This window comes from Mesoplodon bidens (genome assembly GCF_964165515.1).
Source record: "Mesoplodon bidens genome assembly, chromosome: 8".
Classification (NCBI taxonomy): Eukaryota; Metazoa; Chordata; class Mammalia; order Artiodactyla; family Ziphiidae; genus Mesoplodon; species Mesoplodon bidens.
In genome coordinates, this window is record NC_138165.1 from 108038948 (window position 1) to 108059284 (window position 20337).

General features: G+C 49.5%; 1 protein-coding gene across 1 annotated transcript; it reads right to left on the reverse strand.

Annotated features, from left to right (window-relative positions):
• Window positions 1–16001: 16001 nt before the first annotated feature.
• On the reverse strand, window positions 16002–20010 carry ARL4C (ARF like GTPase 4C). The gene has a single exon (XM_081243346.1). It carries the CDS (start codon window positions 19473–19475, stop codon window positions 18897–18899), a length of 579 nt encoding a protein of 192 aa, XP_081099472.1. The 5' UTR covers window positions 19476–20010; the 3' UTR covers window positions 16002–18896.
• Between the last annotated feature and the right edge of the window lie 327 nt (window positions 20011–20337).

Below are 20337 nucleotides of genomic sequence, written 5' to 3' on the forward strand. Positions count from 1 at the left end.
CATCTGCAAAATTGGCTAGAACTACTACCTGATACCTTATTTAAGGATTTGATGGTCCAGGAACCCTTTAGTTAAAAAGATGAAAGAAAAAATATTTAGCTATTTCAACTTCAAAAAAGTTCACCCTTAGGAGTTAGGGTTATGTTTCTGCAAAGTTTAAATACATCTTTATAAGCACACAAGTTGCATCTATAAGTACAGTGAACTAGCCACTTACAAATATTTCCTAGAACCACTGTGTATATAAAACCACACACACACACACACACACACACACACACACACACACACACACACACTTTTTCTTTGCTTTCTTTTTCTTTGCTTTTAATCAAATTTGCAACTTGTTTAGAAATCCCTAATTCTTATCAGACTTTTAAGGAAAGTCTACTTTTTAGAAAACTTAAGATTTAAGCTTTATGTTTCTTCAAAAAGAAACCAATTTACTTTGGTTAGTTATGGGACATAACTAACCTTTAATAGTGTCTTTAAATTTATTATAATAGCAATAGCAGAAATGTAACTCCCCCTAACTCATATATGGATTTATACATTAGAGCTAATAGTCACAGGTTGAATTCCCTTACAGGGCTCCTTTAGAACTTAGAAACCAGATTTTTCTTCTTTAGAGTGAAACTTGAAAATCAGTACTGAGGAATCAGAACAGAAGCATAGTCACCTTGGGGGGCAAGTCAGTAAGAAGTCACTGTATCTTCAAAGAGGGATTAATGCATCCGAGTACGTTTCCAGAGAGCCCCCTCCTTAGATGGCTTGCTCCTTAAACACAGGAGACATCCACTGGTGAGGCTCACGAGTTACCAATCCACTTGACGGCTGTGACCCTTCCTACAAACTAGTCAGCTGGCATCATGGTTTCGACAGTTCTGGGTCCCTGAAGGGACTGCAGGGCTGAGGGTCAGACTCTTGAGTCTGACGAATCTACCGTGTGGCCCAGCCTTGGCTACCAGCTGGTTTCTCCGGGAGCATGTTGCACAGCCTGGAGCAGGAAGGCTGGCTGCAGACAGGCCCCGGACTTCCTCCAGCGTCTTCGTGGGGAGGCCATTGGCCCACAGACCTGTGATTCTACTTCCTCTTCACAGCTGATGGTTAGAACATCTGTGGCTTCAGTCCTTCACCTTGACCACTTTGGACTGTGCTCCCGGCTGAATTATGTCCCCCAAAGTCATACGTAGAAGCCCTAGCCCCCAGTGTGATGGTAGCTGAGATGAGGCCCTCGAGAGGTAATTAGTCTAGATGAGGTCATGAGGATGGGCTCTCATGATGGGATTAGTGCCCTTATAAAAAGGGACATCAGAGAGCCTGTGGTCCCTCTCCACCATTGAGGACACAGGGGGAAGTCAGCACACTGCAAGCTGGGAGGGGACTCCACCCAGAGCCCCACCAGGCCAGTGCCCCGATCTAGGACTTCAGCCTCCAGAACGGTGAGAACTTCTGTCGTTTAAGCCACCCGTTCTCGAGTATTTTGTTATGGCAGTCTAAGCAGACCAGGACAGACTGTGATATCCTTAGGGCCCTAGCAGGCATAAACTTCAGCCCGATGTGTGGTCTCCCAGCAAGACCCTCACCCACGTCCCCACATGTGAAAGGTCTCCTGACTGTGCCCTTAACATAGACCATGGAGCATGCTGCTTCTGCCAGGTCAGCCCCTTCCTCCCGGGGGCCTTCCAGGCATCGCCACTGCTCCCCTCCCTAGTTTACACCTCTGAATACTTAGCCCTTCCAACTGGTCCTTCTGGTCCTATCCTCGAGACCACTGCCTGGATCAGCCTAACCTTCCTACCCGAGAACACTGCAGAGGCATCACCCTGGATGCCCAAGGTGGGGCATGGAGACTTTATGGACAGGTCACCTATAGCCCACTGACCCAGAGAAGATGAAAGGGAGATGTATTGCCCAAGGCTTTAAGAATGGAACAGAGTGAATAATACCTTAGAGAGAAGAGATACATGACAAGGGATAGGGATGCCAGCCATATACAGCCATGCATTGGTGGCCCCTCTGGCCAGAAATTCCAGCAGTACCTCCTGCAGAGAGCTTTCCAGGGTACCCAAATCTAGCAGTGCCATCCTCTGAGCTCCTTCTCCACCTCTGTCCATTGTCAGAGGCTGCTCATATGACATTGTCTTTTTTGTTGTTCTTGTTGTTTTTTAGGTTTTTTTTGTTTGTTTGTTTGTTTTTTGCAGTACGCGGGCCTCTCACTGTTGTGGCCTCTCCCGTTGCGGAGCACAGGCTCCGGACGCGCAGGCTCAGAGGCCATGGCTCACGGGCTGAGCCATTCTGCGGCATGTGGGATCCTCGCGGACCGGGACACGAACCCGTGTCCCCTTCATCGGCAGGCAGACTCTCAACCACTGTGCCACCAGGGAAGCCCGACATTGTCTTTTTCTATCTGTAGTTTCCTCTAGGATATCAGGGCCCTGGGCCTGTGCCCGGTTCATCCTCCTATCTCAGATACCAAGTGTAATGTCCAGAATACAGTAGTGGGTTATTAAAATTCTATTTAATTGAATGGAATCCATTTCTAAGCATCACATCCCAGTGAGACTCTTCCACTCTTTCCTTTAGACTCTCTTCCCCACCATTCTCCATAGGACACTTTCCTCTAAACATCTCTGACCTGCCCTCCTCCTGGGAGTTGCTCAGAGAGGGAGATTCAATTCATCTCCACTTTTCTCAGCTTCATGAAACTAGTGGCTTAAATATGCCACCCAGGGTGTTCCCTGTAAAGCTACTATTGGGCTCATCTTCTGTGCTCTAATTTTCCTTAAGTTTCATCGTGTAGGTAAAGTGTTCTCCACTTGATTTGAATTTCTAAAGTTTACGACTCTAAAGCATCACTTTTCCGGTCCCCAAATGATTAGGCTACTGCATGCTCTCATTAGCCACTGTCCTCTAGGAAAGATTCTTCTAAAGCATGATTTAAAATCTGTTCTTTGATGAGTAGTCACTTGCTTTTTCTTTCCCCTGCTCATAATTGTTTACTGCACTCTGAATGTCTGCCAAAGGCCCAAGTGGGAGCTGTTCCACAGCACAGGAGGGTTATTATACATGTACATGCATTTTCACCGTGCGGTTGAGGACCAAGGCTAGCAGGGCGGCGACATCTCCACAGTTTCTAATACAGTGTACAGAACAGGCGGAAGTGATACACCAAACTCATCCAGCCAGATCCAGGCAAGTTCAGCCCTCAGGTAACCACACACATCTCTCCTCTGCCAGTGTCTGCAAAACGTTCCAGAGCCTGGCTTGAAAATGCTTAAATGTTCAAGGTAGATGCTTTCAGGACAGAATTAGTCCACTCAGTGCCACAGACGTCTTCAAGATCTTCTGTGATGTAATTGATATGTCACAATATGAAAAGAAACCCGAGCCTCATCCATAAAGCACAGGGAGGGATGGGGTCCTAAGTCCTTTAAGCGGTGGTATTAGTTTCCTACTGTTGCTGTAACAAATTACCTCAACTATAGCGGCTTAAAACAACACACATCTATTATCTTATAATTCTGTAGGTGAAAAGTCAGCACAGGTCTCACTGGGCCAGATCCCAGCTGGTGGCAGGGCTGCATTCCTTTCTGGAGGCTCCAAGGGAGAGAATCTGTTTTCTTGCCTTTTCCAGCTTTTAGACGCTGTCCACATTCTTGGGCCCATGGCCCCTTCCTCCACCTTCAAAGCCTGCGGTGCTGCATCACTGTGTCTGTCTTCATGGTCACATCACCCTGACTCTCCTGTCTGGCCTCCTTTTCCACTTAGAAGAACCCTTGTGATTACATTGGGCTACCAGGATAATCTGGGATAATCTCCCCATTTTAAAGTTAGTTGATTAGTAACTTTAAGTCCACCCTTCCCACGTAATATAACAGAGTCACAGGCTCTGAGGATTATGGCAGGGACAGCTTTGGGGGCCTTTATCCTGCTAACCAGCGGTGACCTACTTATCACAAGGGTGTGGTATCGTCACTGCCCAACAGCGTCGGAGCCAAGTGGCAGGCGTTGTTGTGGCGCGGCGGGGAAGAAGGTATTGCATCCTGATTTTGCTTTTGCATTTGCTCCTTGTGTGACCTTGGGCAAGCTACTGCTCTTCGCACGCTGTGTTACTTAGGATTCCCAAGGTTGCAGGTGCAAGTAGTTGATTTTGGACGTGACTCCAAGAAGCAGCGTGAAGGCGGGACATTGGTCAGCGAGGAAGGGTCAAAGGGGCAGTGCTGTGAGCAGGCTGCCACGTGAGCTCAGTCTCACCTTGGACCTGAGAAAGGCCATGTGGGTCATCCCACTGAGGGTAAGGAGGCCCTTGATTCCCTGCGCTGCCCCTTGGTGATGGAGGGCTGCTCCGCCTGCACTAACGCCCAGCCCTCTGTCCTGCCTGCATGGCCAAGCCTGGTCTCATGGATGGAGGACACCTCTCATGGCCGAGAGAGACACAGGGAGCTGTCCCTGATGGGCAGGTGACTCTGGGTGGGTTGGGGGGCCCACTGGTAGCAGCTGTCACATTCTCTGAGCCTCAGTTTCCTCACCTGTAATTGGAGGAGGATAACAATTTTACTTACATCCATGTCATCGGCATGAGGGTTCAATAGGGCAAATCCTCCTAAGTTAATTAGCATGTGTCTGGCACCCAAAAACCTAAGTCGTGTTTAGAATTCTACTGACCTCGTGGTTGTGCAGCTCGAGACAAAGCACTGCATCATCACTCGGACTCCATTTCCTCACCTGTGACCTGAGGGAGTTTAGACATTCATGCCACCAAGACCTATTGAGGGTTAGGAGCAGCTGAGAAGCTAAGGGGACAAGGGAGTAAAGCAGACAGCATTCCTGTCCGTGTGGCCCTCCCTAGTCTGCTAGGGAGACGGCAGCCAGATGCGCCCACAAACAACGGGAGATTGCAGCTGAGGTGTGTGCTGAGAACGAGGGTACCCGGTGTCATCAGGGTATGTGAGTTTTGATGGTCAGGAGGATCAGGAGGGCTTCTACAAGCAGTTCAAGTTTGTCAGAGAGCTGGGCAGAGAGGGGAGTCAATGAGGACACATGGAGAAGGAAGGAGAGCTCTATGGGCAGTGGCAACAGCATGTGCAAAGGCCCTGGGGCAGGAGGGAGCCTCCTTCAAGACACTGCACCAAGGGAAGGTTGTGTGATGAGCAGAGAGCAAGGAGGGGGCGGGGAGTGGGCAAGACTGGGCGTCTCCAGGCCATGAGGGTCAAGTTCAGTCTTTATCCCACGAGAACTGAGAAGTCATCAACACCCTGAAGCTGGACCAGTGTTTCCAAAGGTCTCTTCCGGCTCCAAACTGTAGTGGGGGAAAGCACATCTAAACATGTACCTACGGTGCACGAGAAGGGAGGTGTCTCTGGGTGTGCTTTGCTTCATTTGGTGTTTATAACCTGACACCATATCATTTATTATCTTCTCTGAAGCCCTGGGAACTATCTGCTATCAATTGATCAATCAACTGTTTAAAAGATACAAGGAAGCAAGAAGCAGAGTCCCCTCATTTCCCACCTTTAGGTCAGCATTTGATGGGCAGCAACTCACAAGTGGACACTCACAGCATCATCACTGGTTTGGGGAGATCCTGGGCCTGGAGGGAGGGCAGTCTCAGGGTCCCTGACTGTCCTCGGACATGGGCTGCCTCACTCCTGACCCAGTGCTATGACCTGGGTGCCACCTGCTGTGTTCTTCAGGCAGGTCCCTTGTCTTTGTCCCAGTTCAATTCAACTCAAGTCCACAGCCTTTTACTGAGTGTCTACTGTTGTAGTGACCCCCAGACCAACCACGAGGACCTAGTAATCTGTGTGTTTAACAAGCAACCAAGGAGATCCTTAGCAGGGAAGTTTTGGAAGCACTGAACTCCACACCCACATTTCCATGTTTGAGCTACATGTCTTTTATAAAACTCTCCTCATCCCATCTAGAGCAGGCTGGAGACCACAGACCTCAAGCCAGGCCACAGTTTCCCGGCTGTTGCTGGCACAAGTCTGTCACAGGAGTGAATGGGCCCTGCTCTGGGACCAACAGTGCATCTTGGAACATAGATTCTGCAAGTTGTACTCAAAACAGATTAGCTTTAGATTCAAGCCATTGCTGGTTGGCTGTAAAAAAGTGATGACAGAGAATAGTTAAAACAGGTTTGTCAGGCCATAAACATTTTACTTGCTGGGCTCAGCGAGCTGCGGGCAGACACTTGCCCTAATAAGTATTGATTACATTCTGGTCTGAGATCAGGACGCATAATTGATGGTTTAGAGATTGGGGAATCCTGTGCTCCGCATGAGACAGAAATGATTCGGGTGCCAGAGGGTATGCTCATTTTATTTTACAACCCGTGGGTAAGCAGGGTTGCCACAGAAGTTAGAAGCAAAAGTTCTGTGTTGATCAATTTGCCCCAAGGTGGAGAGTCTGACATAATAGGTCTCCATGACTGCACAGAGCATGGAATTTTAGAGCTGGAAGATTCCTTGAGCTAATGTAGTCTAGCTTTATCCTAAGACATGCATCATTCTCTGATACCCGACTTATACAATCATCCGTTCGTGAACACTTCCACTCTTCGGGTGTTTATTTCTGTACAGGACAACAGAGGCTCTGAATTCAGGTTAGACCTTTCAGTCCAGGCGTCTCTGTGTGTCTCCCTCTCCTTCAGAAACCATCTCACGGAGTCACTGCTGTGCCCACCTTAGTGGCCCAGCCTGTGAAAATCGTCCCATTGGCCCCTCATAGGATGTAAACCCAGGAGGCTTCGTGACTAGCAATGAAGTCATGGGTCCAGAAGAAAATATTTCATCTTCTAGTTCTCCTTTTGGTTTGGGTTTCACAAGAATACAGTTTTGAGGAAGAAACCCGGTGGGTGCAGCGCCCACAAAGCACCACGATCATCTGAGCCTCACTGCGCGGCCCAGCTTGGGGCTGGAAGGAGGCTTTCCATGCAGCCGCCTTGACAAGCACAGGGGATTAGATGGACCAAACCATGCCTCCCATGTTGGGCCAGATGCTACCTACCTGTGGCCTCTAATGTTGTCTGGGGCCTCTCTGAAGGATAGTGCAGCTTCACCTCAGCCTCCACACATGACCAAGGCAGGGAGAGATGGAGATGACAAGTCTGTAGTAACGGAGGCCACCGCTCATGGCCTTTTCCTGGACAGAACTCAGGACCAGCCACCATATTCCGGAAACCAGTTCAAATGAACAGGAGATGAGTCATTTTGAAAACTGGCTCTCACAGAGATTTTTTAGTGCTCTCACTCACAGAAAGAAAATAGATCACTTGCACCTTTTATGTAAAAAATAACAACAATGACAATAAACACCATTAAAAAACGCTCTTGTGGAGTGCCCTAGATATTTTGTACCATCAAGGGCTGGTTATGGTGTCTGATGGCCCCTGTCTTCATGCGATGTGCACCCTCTGGCTGATCCCAGCCACGTGGCCACTGGGATAGCAGCTGATGCTTCCATGACCAAGCAAGGGGCCCTATACCTCACCTCCAGCAGTTCCCCTCTGCCCTGTACCCACCACTGTGAGGGCTGGTTGAGAGAAATCATCACCAGCATAGCAGGAGGCTCAGATGGTCAGAAATGCACAGCTGCACAGGACACAGGTATTTATTGGCTAGGAGGGTGATCTAGGAAGGCTCCTGCCCAATATTCAAATATTAGAAGAGCATCGGATTCAGCAGAGAGCACATGGCCTCCCGCTCCACACATGTGTTCCTTCTGTCAGTAATCAATCAGACGCCTCAGTGGTGACTTGTAGCTTTACGTAGAATTCTGTTAGCAGAACTCACAATGATAGCACGAAGTCCGTTCCTTTCCAATTTCCACGAGTAACAGAGCCAGCATCCTAAGGCATACAGAGTATGGGTTCCCTTTGCCTCCTGCACTTCGGGGTTTAGTTACTTTGGGCAAAAAGCTTCTTAACCAAAGTCTCATGTGTTTGACAGCCCCAAGGGTCAGGGCAGCCTGCCTTGTTTTCTTCCACTTGGGGAATATATTGTCTGCCTTTCTTTCATCTATGGATGCTGTGTATTGAGCTCCTATAAGCACAAACAGACAGACCAAACAAAACTAAGACACAAACAAAAACTAAGAGGAAGTCTGCCATCTCAGCAGTGTACTGGGCAGAGCACACATCAAGACAGGTGATGCCCTGCCAGAGACACACGGGTGGGCAGCTGCACTGGCCTTACTGAGTCGGTGTTACTTGAATGGGAGATACTTTCATAGAATGGGTATGAGCCACCTGAAGTCCCCCCGGCTTAGGGAGCTCTGAGGTCCATCAATATTTCAGTAATGCCTTTGAGAGTATGCTTCCTCTCACTGCCTTCTATACAGATTGAATGGTGACCCTCTGAAAGATGTGTCCACCCAGAAGCTGTGACTATGAACTTGTTTGGAACAAGGGTCTTTCAGATGTAATTAAGGATCTTGAGATGAGATTATCCTGATAAGGGGGGAACCCTAAATGCAATGACAAGTGTCCCGATAAGGGAAGAGAAAGGGAGAAGACACACAGAGGAGAAGGCCGGATGAACATGGAGGCAGAGATTGGAGTGATGCGCCTACAAGTCCGGGGACGCCAAGGGTGGCTGGCAGCCTTCAGAAGCTGGAAGAGATGCATGGAACAGATTCTCCTCAGACCTTCTGGAAGGAACCAACCTTGACAACACCTTGATTTCAGACTTCTGGCCTCCAGAACGGTGGGAGGATAAGTTCCTATTGCTTTAAACCCCCCAGATTGTGGCCTCTGGTTACAGCAGCCCCTGGAGCCTAATACACCTCCCAAGACAGGTGACTGCCGGCTGACCCCCAGCAAGCTCTTCAATCTCAGTCTTATTTTGCAGTGCGGGTATAATTATATACACCTGCCAGGGACACTGAAATTTTAAATAAACTTGATGTTGACCTCGGAGAGGCATTGCCCTTGATGTCAAAAGATCAGGAGGACCTGGGAGGACCTGTGGGCAGATGCACTCTGTGATGAAGAGTCAGAAAGACAAGGGGACTGAACGAGACCCCTGAGAACAAAGCCCTAAAACCCAGAGGGAACTGTGCACATGCAGGCTCACTGTCACCAACTTTCCAGATAAGCGGCTGCTTGTCATGTGGTGTCGGTTCTTGTGGAGGGGAGGGGATGGTGCATGGCGCTCGTAACAGCCAGCTTCAGTCAGTCAGCAAATCAACTCTGAAATCTCAGTGGCCTGACATGACACAGGTTTCCGTCTAGCTCATGTCACAGTCGGTGCCAGCTGAGCAGCACGACCCTCCTGGAAGAAGTGGCTCTGCTCTCTCTCCGGGCTGTTCCCATCTTTCGCTTCCGTTATCTTGGAATCAGAGGGGAGCAACATCACGGAGAAGGGACGGCCCCTCAAAACTGCCCCATTTTTTCCTTCAAGTCACACTGGGGAGCGTCCGTGGCTGGGTCCGCCCTCAATCCAAGCACAGGAGCGTGCAGGGAGCACGGAGGCTCTGCCCCGGTAGAGATGCCGGGAAGCAGAAGGGGTCGTGCAGAAGGGAGCAGGCACGAGCTGTCAGCCGCTCCTGCGACGTTGCGTCACCTGCTGCCGTGCAGGTATCCATGGGCTGGTCAACTATCTTAACATTCTGGGAATTATATGGATCCTCTTGGACGCCAGGAAGGTCATGGCTACTGAGGGGTGTCCTGGAAATGCAACAGATTGTACTCCAGGCTGCACCTAAGTCTCACGAATACCTGGGGCCACACTAGCAACCAGCCAGTATGGCTGTGCCCCTACCCGTACCACGTGCTGGCAGAGCCCGGGCGACATTCACTTCATGGGGCAGATCTGTGCATTTTCTGTGATGTAACAGCCCCCCAGGTAAGTGCTGCGTACACATATTTGAGAGGCGCTGGTTTGGGGAGCCCTCGTGCTGTCCTTCCGAGCTGCCATGATGGGGACACTCCACCAATTACGAGCTTGTTGATTTCACAGATATTCCGGAACATCTACCATGTGCGGTGCCCCAGCTCCGGGCTCTGCAGGGCTGCCTCGGGGTAGGCACACAGGTTCTGAAGTCAGCCTGCCCAGATTCAAGTCTCATTCTGCTGCGTGGCTGTGAACCTGGCCATACACCCAGCATCTCCAGCCAGTTTCCGCATCTGTGAAACGAGGGTGATGACAAAAATAGTCCCTATCTCATTATGTCTATTGTGAAATGCAAATAGGACATCGGCCCACTGTATTTAGTTCAGGGCTTGGCCCTCTATAAGTGGCCACTAACTGTTATTGTGGTTGTCTATCTATCCACTTGTCTGTCTGTCTACTGAAGGCAGGCAGCAGTGCAGGCAGGATGAACAGACCTACCTCATGGTCTTTCAGGGAGGATTAAAGGAAATGACTCTGTAGAGTGCTTGATTCATTGTCTAGCATAAAACAAACACCCCATGAATGGTAGCAATTAATATTATGCTAATCATTTCTTTTGAATGAATGCTGGTAAAGGGCTTAACATTTGATGGCGTTCTCAGCTGCTTACTCTTAATTACATTCAAGGTGTGCTGCACTCTCCTGGCTGGAATGTCCTTGGCTCCATGGTGGTATTTATTAAACCAGGAGCTGAGTGGAGCTGGCCATCCTTCCATTCCCCCAGCCAGGGCCAATCCAGGCAGGTTTCAATCTGCTTGTGATCTGTTGGCACAGAGGTGGTGGAGCAGTTTCTGTAACACAGCAGCTCTTGTGGAGTGCCCTAGATATTTTGTACCATCAAGGGCTGGTTATGGTGTCTGATGGACCTTATCAGTTGAGGATTTGTAGCTGCAGGTAGTTGAAATCTCAAGTAAAGGGTGATGTGTTTGTTTACATAACCACAAGTCCTGAGGTTGGGCAGTCCCAGGGTTGGTTATTTCAGCAGTTCAATGATATTATCTAAGACTCAGGTTCCTTGCATATTTCCCTTCTCCCACACATCTTCAGTGTGTGGGCTGGCTCTCCTCATGGTGTCAAGATGGCTGCAGCCACTCCAGGCATCACATCTTTATTCACTGAAATTCAGAGGAAGCAAAGGAGAGCTACATGGTGCCTGTGTCTAGCTTTAAAACCTAAAGAAAAATTCCTGAAGTCCATCCACTTAATCCTCTCCAAAAAGACTTTTCCTCTAGTCTCATTGGTCAGAATCATGTCACATGACCCTTCCTAAGCCAGTCACTGGCCAGAAGAATGAATTAAATTCATGGTTCAGACCAATCTCCCCTTAAACTTGGTACAGGGTCACTTTCCCTGAGCACATAGCCATGAGGCAGAGGATGTCTCCCAAGCAAAATTGAGGTCTGCCAGCAAGAAAGAAGACAGAGGCATGGGGACTTCCATGGCAGGACAGTGGTTAAGAATCCGCCTGCCAATGCAGGGGACACGGGTTCGATCCCTGGGCCAGGAAGATCCCACATGCCGCGGAGCAACTAAGCCCGTGCGCCACAACTATTGAAGCCCATGAGCCCACAGCCTGTTCTCCACAACAAGAGAAGCCACTGCACTGAGAAGCTGGCGCACTGCAAAGAAGAGTAGCCCCCGCTCGCCACAACTAGAGAAAGCCTGTATGCAGCAACAAAGACCCAAAGCAGCCAAAAATAAATAAAGTAAAAAAAAAAAAAAAAAAGGCATGGGTGTGCATGGGTTACCCACAGTGTTGGCTTCAGAAGCCTTTACCTTAAAGCAAACTCTTCAACCTCTGATCTCATCATCCCGACTACACATACAGATGCCGGAAGAGCAGAATTAAGACTTAGAGTGAGTTTCAGGAAGAAGCGGTCATTATCAATACCTCTGCAGGAAATTCCAATTTTATGGGAGAAACCTGAATCCAAGACAGATCACACATCTAACTTTAGGGTCCTGGGGGTCCACACTAGGATTCACATTTGTCCCAGGATTTCTAGTCAGTTGAGGTATCTCCTGGGAAAAGCCCCATGCAGGGGACTAGAGGGCTGAGACACCCAAGAGAGGCTCAAGGAAACAGTCAATGTCAGACAAGAAGCAGGATTCTAGGATGGGCCTGAGCCAGCCACTCAGATACTCCCTAGGCTCTCAGACATCTGAGTCCCTTACATGTGCAAGTAGACCCTCCCTAAGGAAGCATGCACTGAAATGTCTGTTGGACACTGAGAATGGGGCGACACACGTAGGGTCAGCAGTGTTGGGGACCAGCGGTTCTGGCTGCCCTGCTGATCCTCACTGCCAGAAGGTCTATGAAACAGACAAGAGGTCGGGGCAGGAAAGGAGGAAATGGAGGAAGCAGCGGTCATCAGCACAGTGACCACCCCCCAGGGAATCTCAGAAAGAGCTGGAGAAGGAGACTGATGGAAAAACAGAGGTCTTCAAATTATGTGAATCAGGACACAGAGTAACAGGTTCTTATTTCTAGTTTTACTCCAAGGCTCATGTGGCATGAAAAATGGGACCATGGTTGGAGCAATGACTTTGGTTTCACGTTGGAGTCAAACACCTCACTTGATAGTTTAGCCAGGACTCACCAGCTAGAATATCAGGCTTCTGAGGACAAGAACCATGTTATAAATCTCCCTGGTACCCAAGAGTGGAGTGTCCTCCGTACAATGGAGGTCACAACTGTTGGTGGATATTGTTTTAACAGCATTTTTTACATGATGAATATGGCATCACAGTGTACTTCAAATTACATAGCAACGCAACATTTCATCTATGGATCCACACATATACTTGTGAAATAATCTGTTGCAATGGTCATTACTTACCATGATGACTTTTCAATTATACATTGAAATTATTTTAGCTTTTATGAGACATGGGCATTGAAAGTAATTGCACAGGGAGTTAGCATTTCAGGAAATGAATATTATCAGGAGTAGCCAGTAGAATGATGAGAATTCTGCCAACAGCAGATGTAAGGAGGCTTATGGTCCCCAACAGTCACTTGATAAAAACTTCCACTAAAGGCTCTATGCCCTGAATCTCCCAGGGAGACATGTTTTCCTTCTTGAAGTCTCCTTTGGTTGACTCTGTGAGGCGGAAGTTCTCTTATCAGTGGTAACGAAGAGAGAGTCCGTAATACTGGGCTTGTCCAGAACGGCACGAGCAGAACATCCCTGGGAGCCAGGACAGCGACGCAGAGAGAAGGGGGCCCTGTCCAAGCGGAATACACGTTTACAAGTGTCTCAACTCGTCTTGCAGGTTGGACAGTGCTTTCTATTACCTCATGTTATCTTTAGAATCACCCCGAGGGACGGGCAGAGCAGGCATCCTCAGCCTCACAGGGTAGCGGCGGCAGGGGTGGGGATCTAGGCTGAGAGGTTAGCTGACTCAGATCCCAATGCGGGAACACTGATACCCGCCACCCCCAGGGTCCATCCCCTGTGGTATATAAATGCCTCTCCCTGCGTAAGGCAGGGAGCCATTGCCCCCAACACAGTTTCTTGAAAGGAATACCAGAAAGAAAATTCTTCAAGGATGGAAACTGGTATAAGAGGGATAGTGTTTTTCTAGACACTGGGCTGTGTTCTCTAAGAAGAGAAGGCAAGGTGCTGGCATTGGGGCCAGGTCTGTCAGTGTGAGTTCTGGGGAGGAGGTGGGAAATGGTGGTCCCCCTGTCAGGAGGGTGCAGGCAGGTGATGCTGCAGCCGGTGACACCAACCTCCACCTTCTTCTCCCCGGATGCAGAGTCCCAGCTTTCTTCTACTCTATGCGCAGCAGGCCGGGGAGCCTCCGAGGGCTCAGCCTCAGGGTCTCAGGGACCCGTGGGCTTCAATCTGGGCTCCACCCTAAACAGCCAGTGACCTCGGAGGAGGGTGTCTATCTAATCTTCGTTAACCTCAGTTTCTTCATCTACAAGTGCAGATACCATTGATTGATTAATTTATTTGATGCATGAATTGATCTCTTGGGACTCTTGGGAGGAAAAAAGATCAAGCAGGTAAAACACTGAGCATGGGGATGGTGCCCAGCCCACATGCAGTGCTCAATAAAGATTAGCAGGGGCCATTACCATGATTACACAGGACTAACGGGAATAGAAACAGAGCTGTCCTTAACATTACCATGTGACAGCAATTTTAATTAATAAATGCAAAAGAGATGCTTGTCTTCTCAAACCCATGCTAGAGATGGGTTAAAAAAATGACTTGTTTCGGTTATTTCTTTCATGCCATGCTGTCATACAATGAGAGTATGTTCTGAAAACTTAGGTGTGATAAAACCACACAGCTCTTTCATTCTCACTTCTAACCCTGGGGAAGAAGCCACATGCCAGTTTCTCAGATACCCTCAGTTTGCAGTTTCCTCTTAGAAACTGAAGTTGCCCCACTCTGAAGTTCAGAAACCATGCAAAACAAATGTATAAAGTGCTCCATTGTCTTCTGCAAATTCTATTTTAAAAAAGGTTTCAACTGAGCCAGGAGAACCAGAAGGAGAAGGCTGTTTTCCAGATAAGACACAAATTTGAGGAGAGAACAGAAATGCCTTCAGTTTGTCTCCTGGCAGGCCAAGGCCAAATTGTGGGCATCAGATGTGCACATGGCCGCAGAGGAGGAAAGGGGAGAGGTTAGGTGGACAGGCTGAGAGCTGGGAAATCAAAGGGGATCAAGTTCTGGGGTGTTCTTACTCTTTTGGTCATTTTCAGGCCTTTTATCTTCTGCTTTTTGCACACAATTTGTCCTTCCTTACTATACTACCATACAAATGTGACATCAAAATAGCCTATGATGTTGGTACAGAATTGTTCCAAGAGTACAGGCCCTGGAGACAAATGTAAAGGCACAAAAACAGTAACTCGAGACACCTACTGTCTATCACAAACACTTACAAATGAAGAACCAAAACTTTGGGGGGGAAGTTCAAATTGGGGAAAATAAGGCAGTGGCTTAGGACTAAAATTAGCCTTAGTTGTTAGGTGTCAGTGCATTTGTACTTACTTTCCTGGAAAACGTAAGATGAACAATATCATCCAAGTACCAAGTATTACCTGGCTCCTTGGGGATTCCTTCGTTAAATTAAGGTTGCACAAAAAAAAAAAAAGAGGGTTCCAATGTTTGCTTCTTTTGATTTCTAATATTTCTACTCCTATAAGCAGTTTTTAGGTTTCAGTATTTAGAAATGGCATCTGTGCCCTTTTGATGTCATTTGACTCCTAAACTTTAGTTTCTGTTGCACAGTGAACAGTAAAGGCAAGCCTTGCTCAGGTGCTTTACAAGCACTTCACGTGCACTATTGTGTTTCATCCTCCCAACAACCATTATGAGCCCATTTTACAGATGGGGAAATTGAGGTCCAGGGGCTGAGGAACTTCAGCAAACTCATGGGGGCCTGAGCATGAGTCAGAATTTGAAACTGGCTTTTTGGCTCCAGAGTTAAGACCCAGCCAATCAATGAGTTTCGTTGCTTAATGTCTGCTAAGGGCCTCCATGAGTTACACTTTGAACCAGTCAGAGGGTCTACCGATTCTGCCCCAATCACTTTTTCTTTAGAAAGTAGACCTTTTCCCGCTGTTATGTACACAGCAGGATGGTCTCACCACACCTTCTATTTAAGAGGACTCAGGTCTTGGAGTCTCTCTGATGGGTTCAAGAGTGATGGACTCAGCCCAGATACCAAGAGAGCAGCCAAGATGCTGAGCAGCGTGGTGACTACTCTGCTGTTACAGTACCACACAGATGTTTCCAAGTTTACATAATCAGATCATATATTTGACGTGATTAACAATCACGACCTTTTTTAATAACTGAGAGGCTTGGCGTTGGCTGGGCATTAAGGCCATTTTCCTCAAGGATTTGTGAGGACCACTGACAGGTATCATAAGGGGGACCGGCACACAGATTCCTGCATCTGAGCCTCTAAATCTTCCATGCAGGGAAGGGCTAGACACTTAAACCAAAAAAGCAGAGATGATTCATCCAGCCCTGGACCCCATTAGACAGCAGAGACCATCTTGTGATCCATCCCACCACTCAGGCCTAGAAACAAATAGAGGCAACTTGAAAAACCATCCACAGACAATTTCCCCAAACGTTTGATTGTATAAATAATTTATTTCTGTTCACAGGATCATATAGGCATATAAAAGGGAACGGGAACCCAAAGAGGAGGGTGATCAGGACAGAGAATTACAGCAGTAGAAACGGAAACAAACCAGGAGACATAGTCCCAACACCATGACAGAGATTTTGTGAAGAGAATCCTTCAGAAACAAAACTGGCCTCCCTGTGTCTATGAGAAAACATTTCAAAAGCTCGTGTGGGGAGGCCAACTTCCCCTATGTGGAGCCCACTCATTCTCCAAAGAGCAAGAGGCATAATAAATCAGACGGTGACGTTGGAGGGGACTCTCCGGGTGACCGCTCCAAGGTGATTTAGCCTGTGTTTCCTCCATTTGGTCAGAGACGAAATGGGCTATTATTTGGGCAAACACTACAGAAATCAACTGAGACTCAACTATTGGTTGCTACACCACAGAGCTCTACTGCACAATTACTAACAGTTGACTGCACCCTTAAGTACTGATAATGCAAAAAACAAAGTCATTTCGCATCATTGGTAAAGCATGAGAGGATCTCAACAGTGATCTTGAACCAAAGTATTGTCAGCACGAGAAGGTTACAGTATTTGGCATCTGCAATGTCACAAAATAAATATATTATTCTCTCAATAGTGTGGAACTACCAAAATGTCAAAGTGCTTAAGAAATTGTTGCATGTGAAGAAAATAAAGAAAGATGGATTTTTTTTTAATAATTCTATACAGAATCTTCAGATGATGGGACCAGCCCATTTAGAAATCAGTGACTATGCTGCCGATATGTAAACTGAAATCCTGCAGGCTTTTCAACACTGCTCAGCTATATTTTCTCTATTGAGTTTCTACAAAAAGACCAGCATTGGAGGGGTACCAAATACACGGACAAAAGAGAAAAGGGAGATGGACTGCTAGGTTTCTTCTTTTAAAATATTTCATAGGAGAATTGGGTTTCAAGCCGGAAGCCGGGACTTCTACCTCTGGTTCTTAAATTAACTTTCTGAGTGCAGTGGAAAATAGGCATGGATTATTTGACTATCTCACATGCTCACACACATGATCATTCTCAATTTCTAAAGGCCTCCTTCGCAAAGAAATTTATCATAGTGGGGGGAAAAAACATAATTCCACCTGTAAACACGGATTCAAAGAGGAAATCAAAATCACACAGGAAGCGTTAAGTTTCCTGTTTGATACTGTGTTTCAGGGTAAATGACAGCTTCTGCAAACCAAGACTCAGTCCTGATTATAAAGGATTTTTTAAATTACATTATTAAAAATAGGTATTTCTTCTTCTTTCACTTTATCTATTTCCAAAGCCTCTTTCAAGTAAACGTGAGGAGCCTGAGGACAGGTGACCATTACATCACAGGCTTTCCTTTATCTCAAGCACTCACTGTGTCTGCATTTGCTCTGCAACCAGTTTCCACAAGAAGGAATTAGGAAGGACCTCCTTGTGCTTCTCCCTCGCCTTTAAATCCATGCAATGAGGTCGGCTTTTGCAACAAGGTGGGCTTTTATTTGTTGGTGCATGACATCAAATACTCTAGCGAGACATTTGTAATGAAAATACTGAAACCAGATAGGCCACAATGAACCAATTAGAAATCTGAACATGTCACCACTTGCAGTGTAAAGGAATCTAAAAGGGCAAAGTCTTTTTTTCCTAAACTGAGTATTTCTAAGGTGAGTATTCATTCGTAGCAGATTAAAAAAAAAAAAAAAAATGTCTGAAAACCATAACCCATCATCAAGCGGTTAGGATTACAAGAGACATCCCTTGCCAAACCCCGCTTGTCATTCAGCACACATCTGCAGCTGGTGTGCTCACACAAGCCAAACAGTAGGCTAAGAGAATTTAAGATTCCACACATATGGGTCTAGAAATGTATGCCGATTACACAGTGCAGAGGGAGGTCCCTGCATCTACACACACACCACATTCAGCATTGATGTCAAGAGCCTTGCCCTTTAAACACCTTTAACTATTCTGCAAACAGAAAATGTATCATTGGCCACCACCTCCAACAGTTTTTTGTTTTTGTTTTGTTTTTTTCTAATTTTTTTTATTGGTCTCTTTGTGTGACAATGACCTACACATGGACAGAGTCCAAACCATCTGGAAGATGTCTGATTCCAGGCTGAAAAGCAGTTCTCAACATAACTGGTCTTCTGAAGCTATCACAAAGCACCAGGAAAGGGGCATTCTTCACGGGCATTCCCCAGAGGAGGTCAGCACAGTGCCCCGTGCCTTCCGGCTGCCGTACTGTTCCAGGCAGTCCTCTGATGGCCCAAACCAGCACCTCGTTTGGGCCCAGGGCAGGACAGATGAATTTTCACAGGGGCCTGCCCTGTGACATAAAATTGTCCAGCTTTCACAGCCCAAGGAGAGGCTGTCCCCCCCCAGCACCTCCCATTGCCACCATGCCCCCAGGCGGGTACTCCCGGGGTTCTGGGAACCGCATACCTCAGGAAATTCACAGGTTCGATCCCCAGTGAGGGCTGGGAAGCCTGAACTTCTGGCCCTGCTGGAGTAGGAAGAAATCGCTTTTGTCTCTGACATCTGAGCCTTCCAACCTGGGCCAGGAGGGCATATGGCAGGACCTGCACGTCCACTCCCCAGTGGGGCCCCCAACCCTTTAGCAGCTCTGGCGTTCAGACAAAAGGTCCCCTGAGCTAGGGGTGGCGGCAGGTCGAGCTCAGGTTGGCAAGTCTGCCTACATACCCAGGTCGAGTCCCTAGTCCTGCATTCCGCTTTAAAAATTCGAAGCGTCGCTTTGGTTCGCTGTCTTTGTTCGCGGGAGCGGGTTCTCGCTCGGCCATCCACCCTTTCATTCATTCATTCCTGACTCGCTCGCTCGCCCCCCACCGGCTCGGAACGCTGCCGCGCGCATTACCGCTTCTTCTTCTGCTTGAGGGACTTCCTGCGTTTCAGGATCATCTCATAGAGCTTGTCCATGCCCTCGGTGAGGCCCTCGCCGATGATGGCGCACGCCGGCTGGACGTGGTAGGTGGTGGCCGGGATGAGCTCGTGCAGCGCCAGCTGCTTCTCGATCTCGGCCACGGGCAGCGACTTGGGCAAGTCCTGCTTGTTGGCGATGACGAGCAGCGGCGTGCCCTGGTTCTCGGCGAACTTGGTCACCTTGTGCAGCTCCGTCTTGGCCTCCTCCAGCCGGTCCACGTCCACCGAGTCCACCACGTAAATGATGCCGTCCGTGCAGCGGCTGTAGGACTTCCACAACGGCCGCAGCTTCTCCTGGCCGCCCACGTCCCAGAAGTGGCAGCTGATGCCCTTGGCCGTGCCGTTGCTCAGCTTGATCTTCTCCGTGTTGAAGCCGATGGTGGGCACCGTGTTCACGAACTCGTTGAACTTGAGCCGGTAGAGCACCGTGGTCTTGCCGGCCGAGTCCAAGCCCAGCATGACGATGTGCAGGGACTGGAAGGCCGAGATGTTGGAAGAGATGTTGCCCATGGCTCCTCGCTGCGGCGCCGGCCACTGCGGCTGCGGCGGGAGGGCGCCGCCCCCCGAGCAGTTACGGGCCCGACGCGGCTGGGCGCACCTGGGCCCCGCCTGCCGCCCTCCGCCGTCGGCACCGGCCGAGCCTCGGCGTCCCCGGGGCGCAAGGCTCGGCGCGCTCAGACGCCGCGGCCCCCGCGCCCGCGCCGGCCGGGCATCGCGTCTCTCGGCGGGCTTTTGTCTCCCGTGAAGCCGCCTCCGCTGCCGCGGCGCGGGATGCTCGCGCCCGGCGCCCTCCCCCGGCCCCGGCTCGCTCTGCGCCTTTTCGGGCCGCGCCCCCGCGCTCCCGCCGCTGCCCGGGCTCTCCGCGGCTGCCGGCTCGGGGCTCCGGGTGCCAGGCGCTCGCCTCTGCCTGGGCGGTGCCGCCGCGGGGCTGCTCCCGCTCCCGGGGTGCGCCTCGGAGGCGCAGGCGGGGCGTGGGCTTCCCCGGCTGTTGCTGCCGGCGCGGCCGCCTCGCTGTCCCCACCGTCCCTTCGCCGCCGCCGCCGCCGCCGCCGCCGCCACCAGCCTGCAGCGGCGGGAGGGCGCCCGGCTCCGCCCCTCGAGGGCCCCGCCCCGCCTCAATGGCCCCGCCCCTCCCGCGGCGCTGGGTGGGGCGTGGACCTCCCCTCGCGGGCGGCCGCTTTCGCGCCCTTCGGAGCTTTCGAAATCGCCGCCGGCGTCCCCTCCCGCGCAGCGCCCAGACAATGGGCCCCGGAGCAGGCTCTTCCTCCTCGGCCCACTGACGCATCTTGTAAAAATAGCTCCCGGCTCCCGGAACTCCCCGCCCCCGGATCCCAGGCCAGCGGGACTGCAGCCATGGGCGGTGCAGCCGGCC